Source organism: Lathamus discolor, chromosome 1, assembly GCF_037157495.1.
Source record: "Lathamus discolor isolate bLatDis1 chromosome 1, bLatDis1.hap1, whole genome shotgun sequence".
Classification (NCBI taxonomy): Eukaryota; Metazoa; Chordata; class Aves; order Psittaciformes; family Psittacidae; genus Lathamus; species Lathamus discolor.
In genome coordinates, this window is record NC_088884.1 from 53,835,007 (window position 1) to 53,851,265 (window position 16,259).

Genomic DNA, 16,259 nt, shown 5'->3' on the forward strand with positions numbered 1-16,259 from the left:
TTTTCATTGTGTGCTGCTTTTAAAGGCTGAAAAGCCTACCTAGGGTTCATGAGCTGAAAAGATGGAGTTTATTCTTGGCCAAGACTTCAGATAACATCAGGTTAGCTACTTGCCCTTTGTCCATACCAGTGCAAGGTAACACACTCTTTTAAGTCTCTGTGAAAAAAATTAAGGCAGATCTGGGTTTTCCTATAGGTTTTGTGTGTGTGGCCAGTTACCATGGCTGTGATTTGACCATGCTATCTTAATTCACATAGCCCTTTTAGCATGTGAAGGATGTAGAAACTGTGTGCAAATAAAAAAACTGAGGGTAACTGTAATAGAGCACAAATATTAATGCAGGGATTTTTGACTATCTCAACATCAACATGCTTATTATCTAAGGTAGGGAAACATGTGAATGGATAGCTTTACTTTCTCAAAGTTGGTGCATTCTGAGGTCTTTTGGGTCTGGACCTGTCCCTCTACATGAGCGGTGGTAAAGCTTTTAAACTCAGTCTGAAATATGCCAGCTTTGCATCCATGCTGTTAATTTTTGTATGTGGTCTGCCCATGAAGCAAGTGGTCCCCACCCCTAGTCTTAGCTCAGATGTTTTACAGGTAGATTTTATTGTGTGTGTTAAGCTGATGTAAGTCAGAGGAATAAGGGAGAAAGTCTATATCTATTCAACATTTTTTTCTGCAAATTAGCAGTTATTTCTGAGGATTTCAGCTACATTTTCATAAATTAAAGAAATACCCTACTGGTTTAGATGAATAGTCCCTGTAGTATATATTCTGTTGCAGATAATAGCATAGAGGTGAAATTCAAGGCAAACTTGCAAACCAGGCCACCTTGCCTGTTCATTTCCCTGTATTTCTACCACCTAGATCTGCTGTGTTAAACATGTTTGGGGTATGTTCCTAGGCTTTTCTTGAGGGGGGTATGACTAGGCTTTTTAGTTTTTCTATAGAGCTGAATTTGTTAAATCTGTTTTGAACCTGCTGAGACTCTCAGTCCCGTAGTCTTTTCTTGTAGCAAGCCCCAGAAGTTCACCAGCTATTTTTTAAAGTGCTTTCTTTGGCTTGTGTTAAACTGCTCTCGTTAGTTTTGTCAAGTGTCCCCTAATCTTATCATTGTACTTGCTGAAAGTGAAACCCTTCTTCACCTTATCCATTGCCTTTGTGATTTCATGAGATTGCCTTTGCGTTTCTATCCTTGAGCCAGCTTCAATACACACAGGAACTTTTTCTTCATCCCAGGGCAGCTTCGTGAATAACAGTGGGAAATATTGTCAAACAAAAGCTTTTTTGAAAATTTTGTTGAATCCTCTTTATTTATGCTTATGGACACTATCATAAAATCCCATCATGTTAGTCAAGTAGAATTCCCCTTTACGGAAGATGTACAGATTGATTCCTGCCAGATGGTGTTTATTAATGAACTTCTCAGATAGACTTTATAGTCTCAGGGATGGAGGTTGAACTAAAGCCCATAGTTCACAGGATCTTTTCTGCAGCACTTTATAGAATTGCAATGGCAACCTATCAGTCCTCTGGCCTACCTGCCAGTTACAATTAATAGGCTGCATACCTTGGCCAGGAATTCAATTTCACATAATCATAAGATCGCAGAATAGTTAAGGTTGGAAAGGACCTCAAGATCATCTAGTTCCAACCCCCCTACCATGGGCAGGGACACCTCACACTAAACCATCCCACCCAAGGCTCTGTCCAGCCTGGCCTTGAACACCGCCAGGGACGGAGCATTCACAACCTCCCTGAGTAACCCATTCCAGTGCCTCACCACCCTCATAGTAAAGAACTTCCTCCTTATATCCAATCTAAACTTCCCCTGTTTAAGTTTTAACCCATTATCCCTTGTCCTGTCACTACAGTCCCTAATGAAGAGTCCCACCCCAGCATCCTTATAGGCTCCTTTCAGGTACTGGAAGGCTGTTATGAGGTCTCCACACAGCCTTTTCTTCTTCAGGCTGAACAGCCCTAACTTTCTCAGCCTGTCTTCATGTGGGAGGTGCTCCAGTCCCCTGATCATCCTCGTGGCCCTCCTCTGGACTTGTTCCAACAGTTCCATGTCCTTTTTATGTTGAGGACACCAGAACTGCACACAATACTCCAGGTGAGGTCTCACAAGAGCAGAGTAGAGGGGCAGGATCACCTCCTTCGACTGCTGGTCACGCTCCTTTTGATGCAGCCCAGGATACGGTTGGGTTTCTGGGCTGCAAGCACACACTGCCGGCTCATGTTCATTTTCTCATCGACCAGCACCCCCAAGTCCTTCTCTGCAGGGCTGCTCTGAATCTCTTCTCTGCCCAGCCTGTAGCTGTGCCTGGGATTGCTCTGACCCAGGTGTAGACCTTGCACTTGGCATGGTTGAACTTCATAAGGTTGGCATCTGCCCACCTCACAAGCTTGTCGGGGTCCCTCTGGATGGCATCCCTTCCCTCCAATGTAGCAACCAAACCACACAGCTTGGTGTCATTGGCAAACTTGCTGAAGGTGTACTCAATCCCACTGTCCATGTCACCAACAAAGATGTTGAACAAGACCGGTCCCAACACCGATCCCTGAGGGACACCACTTGTTACTGGTCTCCAGCTGGGCATTGAGCCATTGACCACAACTCTTTGCTTGCAGCCATCCAGCCAGTTCTTTATCCACCGAGTGTTCTACCTATCAAATTGATGTCTCTCCAATTTGGAGACAAGGATGTTGTGTGGGACAGTGTTGAACGCTTTGCACAAGTCCAGGTAGATGACATAAGTGCTCTACACCTGTCCATCAGTTCCGTAACCCCATCATAGAAGGCCATTAAATTGGTCAGGCAGGATTTGCCCTTAGTGAAGCCATGCTGGCTGTCACCAAGCACCTTGTTGTTTTTCATGTACCTTAGCATGCTGTCCAGGAGAATGTGCTCCAAGATTTTGCCAGGCACAGAGGTGAGACTGACTGGTCTGTAATTCCCCAGGTCTTCCATTTTCCCCTTCTTGAAAACGGGGGTTATATTTCCCTTTTTCCAGGAACTTCACCTCACTGCCATGATCTTTCAAATATGATGGACTTAGCAACTTTATTTTTCAGCTCCTTCAGGACCTACGGATGGATTTTATCGGGTCCCATGGACTTGTGGACATTGAGGTTCTTAAGATGGTCTTGAACCAGACCCTCTCCTACAGTGGGCCTAAGGTCTTCATTCTCACAGTCCCTGTATGTGCCTTCCAAGACTTGGGTGGTGTGGTCAGAGCCTTTGCCAGTGAAGACCGAGGCAAAAAAGTCATTCAGAACCTCAGCCTTCTCCACATCCAGGGTAGCCAGTTCTCCTAATAGCTTCCGGAGAGGGTCCACGTTGTCTCTAGTCTGTCTTTTATTCACAATGTAACTATAGAATCCCTTCCTGTTATCCTTAACATCCCCAGCCAAGTTTAATTCTAACTGGGCCTTAGCTTTCCTAACCTGGTCCTTAGCTTCCCGGACAACATCCCTATACAAGAGTTCCTTTAGAAAGTGGATCCTACGTGATCATGGTGACTTAAATGAATTTTCCTTTCTTGTTCCTTGTTATATTTCTTAAAATTTCTTCTTGATTTCTTATTGCTTTTTTGGAAATTGTTGGAAGTTACTGAAGAGTATATGGTGCTTTGTGGAGTTTGCCTTAGGGTCAGTGAATTACAGGTTTTTTTAAGGAGATTGTGCATTGTCACAAACTTTGATTATTTAGAAAAAAATAGACTTGTTAATGGATGAACTTACATTCTAGGCTCAATAATTGGTAATAGAACTAAACATTGTGACAAACTGAAAACAACTGGTAGAACTTCAGGAAGTTTCTGAAAGTGAGGTTGGGAGTTTAGGGTTAGTGTAGGTTGGAGATGCTAAGTTTGGGCTCTGGGTCGCTTGTCATAAATAAAGCACAATTATTGTAAGCTCCTACATAGGTTTTTAATATTGTGTCTTTCTTACATTTATGTGACAGGTAAGTGAGCTTAGGAGTAGGCTGATGTTCAGTCTTTTGCCACTGAAGTCTCAAGCAAGATGAGGTATCTAGGAAAGTGTAGCCTTACTTGGCTGCTTAGTGTTTGCAGTGCAGATCTGTGCATCTGAGCTAGTTGCTTATATTCCATTCATAGTGGATGGTGAAAGAAGCATTTCCAGGGTGCGGTATATATCATAAAGTTTGCATTTAGGTGAACTACACTCTAGAACCACACTTTTTTCTATTGTAGGTAGTAGCTTGGTTGTAGACACTGACAGGGCTGGTTAAGATGATGCATACACTAGATGTTTCAGTGTCTTTTTTGGGGGTTGTGTAGGTTGACTACCTAGAGACATGTTCAGAATCAGTCAGTAATGGAGAACGGGAGAATGAAGTAGAGAAAAATTTGAGATATGTGTAGTGTTTGACTGACTTGGAGTATTCGAATGCGTTATGCAGCTGCCTTTCTAAAGGCGCCCATAAGGGAATCTAGTTTCTCACCATTACTGTTTTTTGAATTTTGTCAGCTATTCCTATTAATTGTTTTTTTTTAAATCAAGTAGTGCTTTTAAAGATAAGTTTTTACTGTTTTGCATCTTGATTCAGCTCATTACAATACTTAACTTGCAAATAGTAGTTCTTATGTTGGAATAGTGTAACAGCCTACAAAAATGTGAATGTTCATCTTGAGTTTTATATATCACTTTAAATGTTGGGAGGGTGGATCTTGCAGTTTTGTTTTAGCTATTTAGCCACAGAATGTTACAGATAAACTAGACTGAAAAATACTCATCAATATCTGAAAGCAAGAAATTGTTCTCATTAATTAATTGAATGAGTTAAGACTATTTCTATTTTCAAGTTATTAAAAGTAATGATTTATCAGTTATTGCTCAGAATATACTCATTGTCATGCGATAGTTCACACTCAGACCACCTCAGTGGGTTTTATTAAACTGATATAAAATGACCTCCATTTTGGAACTTCTGGTTTAAGAGATTCTTTGTTCCTTCCCATCTTCTGAAAAGCTTAGTATGCTTGACGTATCAAATGCAGACCGCCTGGGAGATTTAGCTGTTCATGATTTAGAAAGTATATTGTGAAGCTCTTGATTAGAACTGAAGAGCAAATTCTAATAAGGTTGTAACTATTTTTCTGCTTTAGAACTCTCAAAAGAAATTTATAAACTTGTCTAGAAATCACTTGGATGTATTTACAAGCTGTAAATTTGTTGAGATTACACCTGCTGAGATTGAGAATCACTGCTTTGAATTTGTCAGGGTTTACCTGTTCAGTTGTTAAAGCTCAATTACTTAGCTTTGGGATGTAATAGATACCCAAGTTATATAATTTTGGGATTTTAAATCTTGAAAAAAAATATTAAACAAGTACTTGTTCACTGTGTTTTTCTGTTAGGCGGGTAAGCACCAGGAATATGAACAGAAACTACTGCAAGAATTATACAAACTAAACCCCAACTTTCTCCAGTTATCTACGGGTACAGTTGACAAGAACAAGAACAAAGTGACAGCACTGCAGAGGTATGATACGTAAGTACTGATGCTGAACTGCCTGGCTGTTTTCTTTCTGGTTATTCCCAAAGAAACCTTTCTTATTCCTATTGTATCCACTAAGTTGCTCAGTGCTTTTTACCTGATAAACTGAGGCTGGTTTTGTCTGTGCAGACACACATGCACCACTTTATTTTAACACAGAGTGAGCGTGAATCTTACTTAGTAAAGAACTGATTTTCTGCCAAGTGCATTTGGATCACTAGTTGGGAACAAGGTATACTTACTCTGAAAGATGGCCTTGTAGTTTATATTAATATAAACACACAATATTCTTCTAAAGACCAGGTGCTGGTTTTCCTAGTATCGTGTCATGATGTCGGTTTGTACACTGACAACTGAAATACCTTAGAGTCTTGATACATGTGTTTTATTTTTACATTGTAATTTATAGTGCAGTCCTTACATTAGGTGTAAGGATCTTGGAAATCGAAAGTAAAATCAGTTTTTGTGTGAGTAAGAATTGTGAATAAAAAAAATCATTGCTTTCATCTAGCAAACTTCAGTTACATATTTCTGTTGTAACTGCATATCACTCATTACTGCTTGTTAATATTCTGTTGAAGTAGCTTGTTCTGTATGTTATGAAAAGATTTCTGTCCATATGAGCACACAGTCATACAAAAATGAATGAAAGCCTGTGGTCATCAGTCCTTATGTGAATTATCCACTTAAATATTGTGTTTAAGATAAAGTAATAAAGTGTTAACAATTTCCTACACTCCTTTTTGTAGGATTTTCAAAATGAGATGGGCACAGTAGAATGTAAAAATTAGATTGCATTTTGCACTCACCTTGGCCTTGTAATCAGGTTTGGTATTGTGTGCCAGTTTATCCACTACTGAATTTTTTTCAGACAATAATTTGCCACTTGGCAGTGTCGCTGCACTTTAAGCAATAAAGAGGGTACTGTGTCTAAAGTATTGTCAATGGATCTTGAATAAGCAGAATTTAATTCTGAGAGCTGATACCCCAGTTGGCTTACTGGGATTATTTTCTTATACTTCTGGAGGGAAGTATCAAATGCTCTTTGACTGCAAGTGGTTGGGACCTCCCGTTGGATCTTTCTTAAGGACTGTGCCACTTTTCGTTTCTTGGGTCACTGGTTCAATATTGACTTGAAAAGTAGTGGGCAGTGAGTAGAGCAAATACAACACTTTCTGCATTCAGGTATTGATTATTTAATGCTAAAAAGTCTAAACTAAGGTTATTTGAAACTTAATTACATCCCAGCAAAACAAATTATAGCAATGAGGAAAGAATGCTCTATCTGAAACGACAGCAAACTTTTAAGCCTTCAGAAAGCAATTATGAATTGGAGCTTGGCCAGTCCGCAGTGCTAACACTTTGGCACTTGTGGGAAAAATGGCAGCAAGTGGTCTGGAGTTAATTTCTCTTGTCAGCTGAACAGCATCATCACAACACGGAGTCTGTTTTTGCTAATGGCTAGGCACCACCTTTTGGGTTGCAAAGTGAATTTCTTCTTGCAGCTGGGATTTTGAAATGTTTCTTGAAGTCCTGTCTCAGCAGTACAAAATATAGCTTGTGAGCTGGTGAATGCATACTGCTCACCTTCACAGCTTTCTACCCAGTCAGGATCTTGGTTTTGTCTGGTTTATTGATACAATATTAATATTTCTGGCAGTTTGTCAGAGCCTCTGATAATTTTCTGGTTGTTCTTGTGTTTCTGGGGTACATTCACTTTGGAACTGAAGTTGAGTTCTAAATAGTAGATGTTTAGTTACAAATATCCAGTTATAGAAAACAGATTTTTTTAACTGTGCATAAATGCTTTGTCAAAACTGTGTTCTAATTTGAAAGGTCCTCCTTGCACCTCTTCGGGTTTTTTTTTTTTTTTTTTGGTTTTTTTTTCTTCTTGCTGGTGAAAGCACATATTAAAATCCCCTAGTGCCACTTTGTGTATGTGGGTATTCATATCTTTATGTTGCTTGATAGTCATACTGACTGACTGCCCTCTTGTACAATTAGATGTATATTCCACAATTAAAACAGATCAAGCTTTTTTTTTTCCTCCTTTTTTTTCCTTCCACACCCCCACCTCCCCCCCCTTACCTTCTCCTGACCTTTTTTTCCTAAAGAACTGAAATGAATGCTTTCTTATGCTACAAGTGGAAAACACTTGTTAAATGCTGGCTGGTCTTCTAGAAAATAGCATGCAGCTTTGAACATAACCAAATCAAAAAAGCTTATACGCACAAAAAACCACCCCAAAGCATAAAACAATTTCTTTACTTTTCTTCTTGGGTGCAAAGCTGACATATAACTGACATTTTAAAGTTATTTTTAGTATAGAGATGGCTTTGCACTGCAGTGGACTTAAATCTTGATATCTAAAATAAATCTGTTAGTGGGTTGAAAGTCTTGTTATATCTGGATTACAGCTCATTTTTTATAAGGGTGACAATATTAAATGACTGGCTCATGATATGTTTTCATTCTTTAGTGTTCAATATCTAATTACCTTCCTATCTCTAACTTATTTCAAATGTGTACAAAGCAAAGATGGGATCTGTAAATCAGGTTAAGGCTCTCATCTGTGTACATACCTTATACGTATATGAGAAAAGATGGAGGTAGAATAACACATCTTATAAATACTGAGATTTGAGTGTAACTAGCAATATCAATTTTATCTGAATAGGAGTAAGAAACATGTTGTTAGAATCAATATTCTGACTGTGAGCTTACTAAATTGTCCTAAAGATGCAGAGTAAATGTTGAATCATGTAACATGAACGTATGAATGAAGGGGAGCATCAGGAGGAACACGTGTTAAAAACTATTTTTGAAGGCTTCTTCCTTGTGCAGAAAGCACTTGGACACGAAAAACAACATCCTGAAGAAAACTGAAGGCAAAAATTAATATAGAAGAAGTGCAGAACACAAAAGCAAACCTGTCGTAGTAAGATTGTAGGGTTAGGTGACACTGACTTTGAATGCGTTCAGTTATAGATGCTATTCCATCTCATTTCAATTTGTATAAAATGTAACTATTTTCAGAAAAAAACTTGGGCTTTGAGTTCATTCTTGAACTTCCTTCAGATCTAACGTGGACTCTGAAATTAAATTTCATTTTGCTTTATAAAAGGGAAGTAATTATGGCTTTAAACTATCAATTAAGGGAACAAGTAACTTGAATGAACAGTGTGTTGGTCTGACTGGTCTCATGGTCTGTAAATAAAGCTGTGGACTCTTGTGTAGGTATAAAACACAAACTTCATCTGTTGTGGCCAGGCTTTATAGTGCCTGGAATATAAAATGTTTTCTTGGAAAGTGATTTAGTTCATGATTTACACAACTTTAAATACGTATGGGATAAAGCAAATAATTCTGAATGAGGTGTGAGTAGGTCTGGATACTTGAAGCTGATGATGGAGTTTTTTGGTTTTGGTTTTTGTTGTTCTCCCTCCCCCTCCTTCCCCCCCCCCCCCCCCAAATGGACAAGTTTGGACTTCAGCATTGGCAGAGTAGCTGTCTGTTCAGTGAAGAAAACAGAATTCCCCCAGTTTTCTCTCTCCCCTCCCTACCCCAGTAATTCTTTTTTTAAGTCATCACCATTTAAAATCTGAGAAATGATACCCAGATGAATCTATTCTTACGGATTTTCTGGCACAAGGATTCCTTTCCCCAATACTTAAAATTTTTAGAAACACTTTCTTCATAACTTGAACTCTTCTTTTTTTTTTTTTTTTTCTTTTTTTTTCTTTTCTTTTTTTTTTTACTCTTGCCTTTTTCCAGACCCAACAGTAATAACAAAGATGCCTGGCCATCATTACAGAGTTCAAGTAAATCAGCCAACGGTTTAACAATGGAACACAGGAAAACGCCTCCTATATTAGAAAATGGCACAGACCCAGAACACATGACTCCAGATGGTGCATACTCAGATTTCGGGTAATTGTGCTGCCTTTTATACTTCAGATAGCTTGCTTTCTCTCTCACTGGTTGGTGTGGAGGGAATGATTCTCCAGTCTCTCTCTGATTGGAGAACTGGATTCAAATCCTGATCAGGTCATAACAAGTTGGGCTTAGCCTAACCCATGTCAAAAAGACTGATTGGCAGATTGTGCAGGAGAACCCTAACAGGAAGTTAGTAAGAGGTGGTACAGATAAAGGCTGAGGGGGACTGAATAACTGGGGGATCAACAGCTTATATAGCTTCATGGTCCCAGCCAGAGCTAAGCCCTTAATTTCTGTGCAGAAGCTTCCACAAAAGTAACACACTAGTTGCTATACATCAGGAGGCTTGTTGTTTGGAAATGCTTCACCAGAAGGAAGCTAAATGTTAGGGCTGAGGTCTGTCACCTCTTTACAGAGGTGTGTTGCAGAAACAACTGCAGAGGAAAGGGTTCCCTGATTATTACTGTGTAACAGGGGCAACAGGGCAGAAAATTCGTCTGAGGCTTTTGTGCAGAGGAAGTAATTCATCTGCTTGCAACAACTTCCTGATTGCTAACCAACATTTTTTCCTCTTTGGTGCCCTCCTTGAATGGAACTGGTGTCCTCTTCCATCGTACCCATCACTTGCAGGTCCCATGATAGTCTGTAGTCATGCCGTCAGTTTATATATATTCATGGACCCCCTTAGGTAAAGCAATTGGGCTCATTCATAGGTGGGATGGGAAAATAACAAGGTAAACCCTAGTATTTCAAGTAGTGGGTGTTACCAATTAAGTAGCTGATCTTAGCTTTGGATCAATATTGAACCAATGCATTAACACTGAGTGCTGTTCAAAGTGGTATCTTATTGTTAGGCTTAATAGCTGCTGCATTGAGGTGTGATCAGAGATCCTGTAGTTGCATCTCAGTAATAACATGCAACTTCCATGTCTTTTCTGAAAAGAATGTACTAAATGTAAGTAAAATTTTTGTAGCTGGTAATGAATTGTGTTCATTTCTGAGGAGTGGAGGCCTGCCTTACAATTAAAGGCTGCTTGGTCAGGTTCGAGTATAGTAAACCTTTTCAGCACTTGGATTGTCACTGAAAGTTGTCTAACACATAGCTTTTTTAATTGCAGCATTGTGACTTTCTATCAGTGGCTTTGAGATAAGAATTTGGCTGGAATATCAGCTCGGCAATCAGAATGATTGTGTAGTGAAGTCTACAGTGAATAACTTGTTATAAGTATTAAGAAATTACTAGCCCAGGGCAGTTTGTTCTAAGTGGAAGAACTGTATTCATGCTGCTCAACCATTGAGCATGCTGCTCTAAATCTGTACTGAAGTAATGTTTGTTTACAACTACGTTCTTCTGATTTTTATAATCGTAAATACTTCAGCTTCAGTTATCTCTTCTGCTACTCTGACTCAAAGGGTGTTCTTTCGCACAAAAATGGGTTTTATTGACAGGTTACTCTTACACAGTTTCTTTAGAATGGAGAAGAATTAATTCTGCTGGGTTTGACTAGTTATTCTGGGATGGAGAGAATACTTATGGAGAGAAGCAACCTTTATGAATTTTTGACCTTGATATGTGGCTCTATACATATTTGAACCTTGCAGCAGCAAGGGGTGTTTGAAAACAAGGTTTAGCTAGAATCTGAAGTCTGCACCCAGTTAAAATAGTAACTATATGTATAATTTGTGCTGATACCTCATGCCTGTAATTTTACTTGTATTGCATTTTGGCTTTTAGATGGAACTGAAATTAATGTTCTTCTGGTCCTTGTTGGTAGGACTGGTGTTTTGGGCTGTGCAGCCTGATGCTTGGTCATCTTCTCTTATGAGTAGATAAAAATGAAAGTACCCTGAAGTTGTAAAACAGAGATTTTAATCTAAACTGGAACTAATACTTCTCATTATTGTGGTATTTAGCATAATTAAGGCAACTCACAGATGCCTGTCAAAATCTTGAATCCTGAGATGTGCCATTTCAGCCGAGTCATGTTGATTTCCAGTTAATAGCTTTCTGAGGTGGTTTTCTGCTGTGTCTTTATCTTTTATTCTCTTTAAGTTTGTTGGGAATTTTTGATGCTGTATCTTTCCTGCATTTTTCTCCCTTTGTCATCTCAAAACTCAGTTTTCTTACCTTGGAACTAATTTCTGCTAGTTAAAGCTCAAAGGCTGCTGGGAAGATTAACTTGCCATCAGATCTAAATAGTTTAATCTTTTACCTCTCCCCAGATTTATTTAAGACTTATATGGGAACTGACAACTTAAGTTTTTGGAAAACAAATTTGTTCCCAAGTTTCTTTCCTGTAGTAGCATAATGGATCTGAATGCTATGGAATAGTGCCATAGTACAAGAGTTTGGGTTTTCTGAATGGCATAGTGATACTATGAGCATGTTTAAAACTTTCCTTTTGTTCCTTAACAGGACAGTCAACAAGCAGAGTGGAGAGTGGTGGGAAGAAGTGTGCCAGTATATGGCAAATGATTGAAATGTTTATTGTATATTTTTTAAAAAAATTCTCAAGTGGGCATTTTCCCTTCTTTATTCATCCTATTTAATTTCACTTCATCTTTGTTTCAAGGCTTTTTTACCACTATAAAAGCAAATATTGATTTTTAACATTAAATACTTGAATGTCTTATTGTCTCTCTTTCCCTTCCCACTTTTGCAGCCCTATCGACAAACCTTCAGATTCACTCAGTATAGGAAATGGTGACAGCTCCCAGCAGGTGAGACATTAAGATAAATGCTGTAAAAGTAAGGATTAAGTTTGAGGCCTTAGTGCAACTTGTAGTTGGAGAAGCCAGTACTTTCTGAAGTGTATCATAATTTTAAACAGAAGTAAAAAATGCTACTGCTAAGTTGATTTTTATGTTTGATCATGTACTGAGTTATAGATTAACTCTTAACTGAGTTATAGATTGAGGAAATATTTCAACTGTATTAGTGAAGAATATATATATGTATATATATGTATAAACACTCATATCCTAATTGTTTCTCTTCTCTCTTGCCTGTAGATAACAAATAGTGATACACCTTCACCACCGCCTGGTTTAACAAAATCCAATCCAGTCATACCCATCAGTTCATCTAATCACAGTGCACGGTCCCCTTTTGAAGGGGCTGTAACAGAATCACAGTCACTCTTCTCTGACAACTTTCGGCACCCTAACCCTATCCCTAGTGGGCTTCCTCCATTCCCCAGTTCTCCACAGACTTCAAATGACTGGCCCACAGCACCAGAACCACAGAGCCTCTTCACATCAGGTTTGTACACAGGTTTGGCTGGATATTGCTTGCTTTTGCAACTGATTTCTAAAACTCTGTAGAACCAAAAACTGTAGGACTTCCTCCATACTGGGTTTTTTACCTTTATGAATAGAATAGGTTGCCCAGGGAGGCTGTGAATGCTCCATCCCTGGCAGTGTTCAAGGCCAGGTTGGACGAAGCCTTAGGTGAGATGGTTTAGTGTGAGGTGTCCCTGCCCATGGCAGGGAGGTTGGAACTAGATGATCTTAAGGTCCTTTCCAACCCTAACTATTCTATGATTCTATGATTAAAATTTGTCTCTTAACTACAAATGAATCGCGCTGGTGTAAGGGTTACTTCTAAAAGAAACTTTATTGAGTTTTCCAGCTGCATGGCTAAGTAATCAGAATGCTTATTTTAGTTTCCTTCAGCAATGTGCCTGTCTAAATAAAAGGAAGTGATATGTATGTTTAATATTTAACATTACAGGGTTTTATTGAGAGTGAGGAAAATGTGGTGTCATGACATGTTGGTTTAATAATTTGTTATAATCTGTAATTCTGATATCAGAAGCTGTGCAGTAGAATTCAGAATTTTCTTTAGCATTCTGCATAGTTGTCTGAAGGTGCCTAATCTTCCGCTTTCTGAAGTGAGATTATATTCATTTAGAAAGTACAAAAATATGATTAATTACATCAACTGAAAGGTAGTTTCCTATGAAATATCACTTCGTATGAATGAAACATATCTTTAGTTGTATTTATATAGTCTTGGTAATTAAGTGCTCAAATTATAAATCTGAGGGAATTGTTAGAAAATTAAATCAAACAATATTAATAGCAGAATGTACATCAGTAATAAATAGAATGTAAATGGTACTTTAGGACATGGTTGGTTTACTTAGTGATTAGTCTTAATGTTTATCTGATTTCTGGCTGTCATAGTCCTATTTGTAAACAGTATTTATTACAAGGAAATTAGCTACTGCTAAGATAATATACACACCAATTTTATGAGGATTAAATAGCAGTGAGAGATAATTTCCAGGTAGTAGAGATAGTTTGTTTTATAATTAATATAAAACGTATGGCTGCTATTTAAACAAGAATACAAAGGACAAGTTTTTGTCTGTCTAGAAACTCTATTGTCAAGTGGTTTAGAGTGAAAATAAAAGCATAGATTTCTTAGAGCATACTGAGCTTAATTTGAACTACTTGAGGCAGCAGACCAGATTCCCTACCAGCAGAGGGAGCTAATGTTGTGAGTGATAATACTTTGTATTCATCAGCTTGCTTTACCACAGTTTTGAGGAAAAATACTATGAAACTAGACCCAGCCTTCACTGAACCTGAGTAAGAGACTTAAACAGTATAAGAAAATTAAGTAGTAATTGAAAATGCAGGGAAATTCTGGTAACCCTTTATCGCAACACTGCCTCAAAATATTTAATAATATCCTGTAATATAGTTCCTTCTGTTTTGTCAGTTCTTATCGGCTCAAGTATTTGGTTGGTTTTCACTGGGAGACGGTAGGCGGGGGGTTAGGTGGTTTTTGTTGTTTTTTCTTAACCACTGCTCAGATGTTACCTTTTTGAGAGGGAGCATCTCTCCACCTTTCTTGCAGAGCAGAGATGAAGCACATCATTAATACTGAAAGCAGAATACTGAACTGAATAACTACCTTATTTAAACTTCACTTGGTCACATTTCCATTAAGTAATATGTGTGTAAAGAACATTCTAAGCAAGTGATGTTTCTTCCTAATTGGTGCTATTACTGAAAATACTTGGTAAGGCTTTTCTGTAGTTTAGGAACAGAGCAATTCTGCAGTAAAAATACTATTTTCTAGTTCTGCCGTTTCACCCTAAGTAGAAATCTGACAGTTTGATGTGAAAATGTCATTCTAAGCTGATGAATAAGGTGTCTTTGGGGAATATGTAAAGAACTATTATATAAAGATAGCTGGCAACATAGATTCAGATACAGTGAGGCTGAAATTTTTGTATGGGTAGTTACTAATTCTTGTTCTAACTCCTGTTCCTCTTCTCTCTGACAGAAACTATACCAGTATCATCCTCCACAGACTGGCAAGCGGCTTTTGGGTTTGGTTCCTCCAAACAGCAAGAGGACGACTTAGGGTTTGACCCCTTTGACATCACCCGTAAAGCCTTAGCAGACCTGATTGAGAAGGAACTGTCAGTCCAAGACCAACCTTCCCTCTCGCCCACATCTCTTCAGAACCCTACCCCACACACTACAACTGCCAAAGGGCCAGGCTCTGGATTTCTGCATCCTGCTGCACCCACAAATGCCAACTCTCTCAATAGTACCTTTCCAGTCATGCCACAGAGGTTCCCACAGTTTCAACAGCATCGAGCAGTTTACAACTCCTTCAGTTTTCCAGGCCAAGCAGCTCGCTATCCTTGGATGGCCTTCCCACGCAATAGCATCATGCACTTGAACCACACAGCAAATCCCACCTCAAATAGTAATTTCTTGGACTTGAGTCTCCCACCACAACACAGCACAGGTCTAGGAGGGATCCCTATATCAGGTAGGTGAATCGGGACAGCCATGAAAATGACTTAATGCTTTCAGCATCTTTGAGCTAGGACAGGAAAAGGGAATAGCCAGCTGCAAGTGGTAGAGTGGTATCTCTTGACTGTCATGAACTGAGGGAGGAATATTGTTTTAAATAGGCCCTTTTCATTTAAAAAAAACTATATATAAAATCTGGATGTTTAGCCTTGTAATATTGAGCTTTATAAGGAAGGTGGAGTATTGTGTGCCCTCTTAATTTTGTGCCAAAGCAGACTGGTATTTTGGTTCTTGCCAGACTGGCTTTCTTTAAGAGTAGGCCCTGGAAGTGCATTGTGACTTCCGTGTTGATATGCAGGTGTTGACCATAGTTCTTAAAACTGTGCAAAAAAACTGTAATGCTGGTACTTTGTGCCAGATGTCTTGGCGGGGTTGTTCCCTCTTGTGCATAACCAAATGGCTGCACAATAAAATATTCAGTGCTGTTCATTTCTGTACTTCAGATGGTCTTAATATTATGCTAATTTTTCACTGAATGGATGCTTGCAATGTGTGCACGAGGATTCATTCTGATTGTGAGGACTGTGGTGCTGGAGGAGGATAAATGTGCAGTCAGGCCCGTTCAAGCTGCTCTGAATGGATTGATGGCTCTTGTGGCAAACATTACAACTTAGAGCTAATTGTAACAATAATTGTTGTGATTAAAAATTCACTTCTGGAGTTTGAAGTCCTTCTGTGCTTCCGATTTCACCTGGCACAAACAGGTTCTCTTTTCTTAACAGGTGGGAAAAAAGAATGCATTAAGTATATAATGAACTGAAGGTAGAAAGTCTCTGCAAACTCTTGGTAGCCTTGAGATGGAGAAAACTGCTTCTTGAGATGTTGCCAGTATAGTTTTCCTTCAGTGGGTTTTGAGAAGTACTAGCTATACTATAAGAAAATGACCTAGAAAAAGTCACTGTGTTCTTTTGATGCTCTAGTACAAGAGCTAATTTTGGCTGTTACTTCCCTG

The 16,259-nt window shown here is 38.8% G+C and overlaps 1 protein-coding gene across 8 annotated transcripts in view; it reads left to right on the forward strand.

The window, feature by feature from the left end:
* Positions 1 to 16,259, forward strand: part of CNOT4 (CCR4-NOT transcription complex subunit 4) — an 80,867-nt gene that overhangs the window by 47,323 nt on the left and 17,285 nt on the right. For 3 of the 8 annotated variants that reach the window (XM_065671530.1, XM_065671575.1, XM_065671539.1), the window contains exons 7-11: positions 5,391 to 5,524; positions 9,305 to 9,460; positions 12,130 to 12,187; positions 12,479 to 12,728; positions 14,766 to 15,263. In XM_065671530.1, the coding sequence (XP_065527602.1) occupies positions 5,391 to 5,524; positions 9,305 to 9,460; positions 12,130 to 12,187; positions 12,479 to 12,728; positions 14,766 to 15,263 (1,096 nt within the window). The remainder of the gene's footprint in view (positions 1 to 5,390; positions 5,525 to 9,304; positions 9,461 to 12,129; positions 12,188 to 12,478; positions 12,729 to 14,765; positions 15,264 to 16,259) is intronic. The other 5 variants (XM_065671558.1, XM_065671585.1, XM_065671567.1 and 2 more) reach the window with 3 other exon arrangements.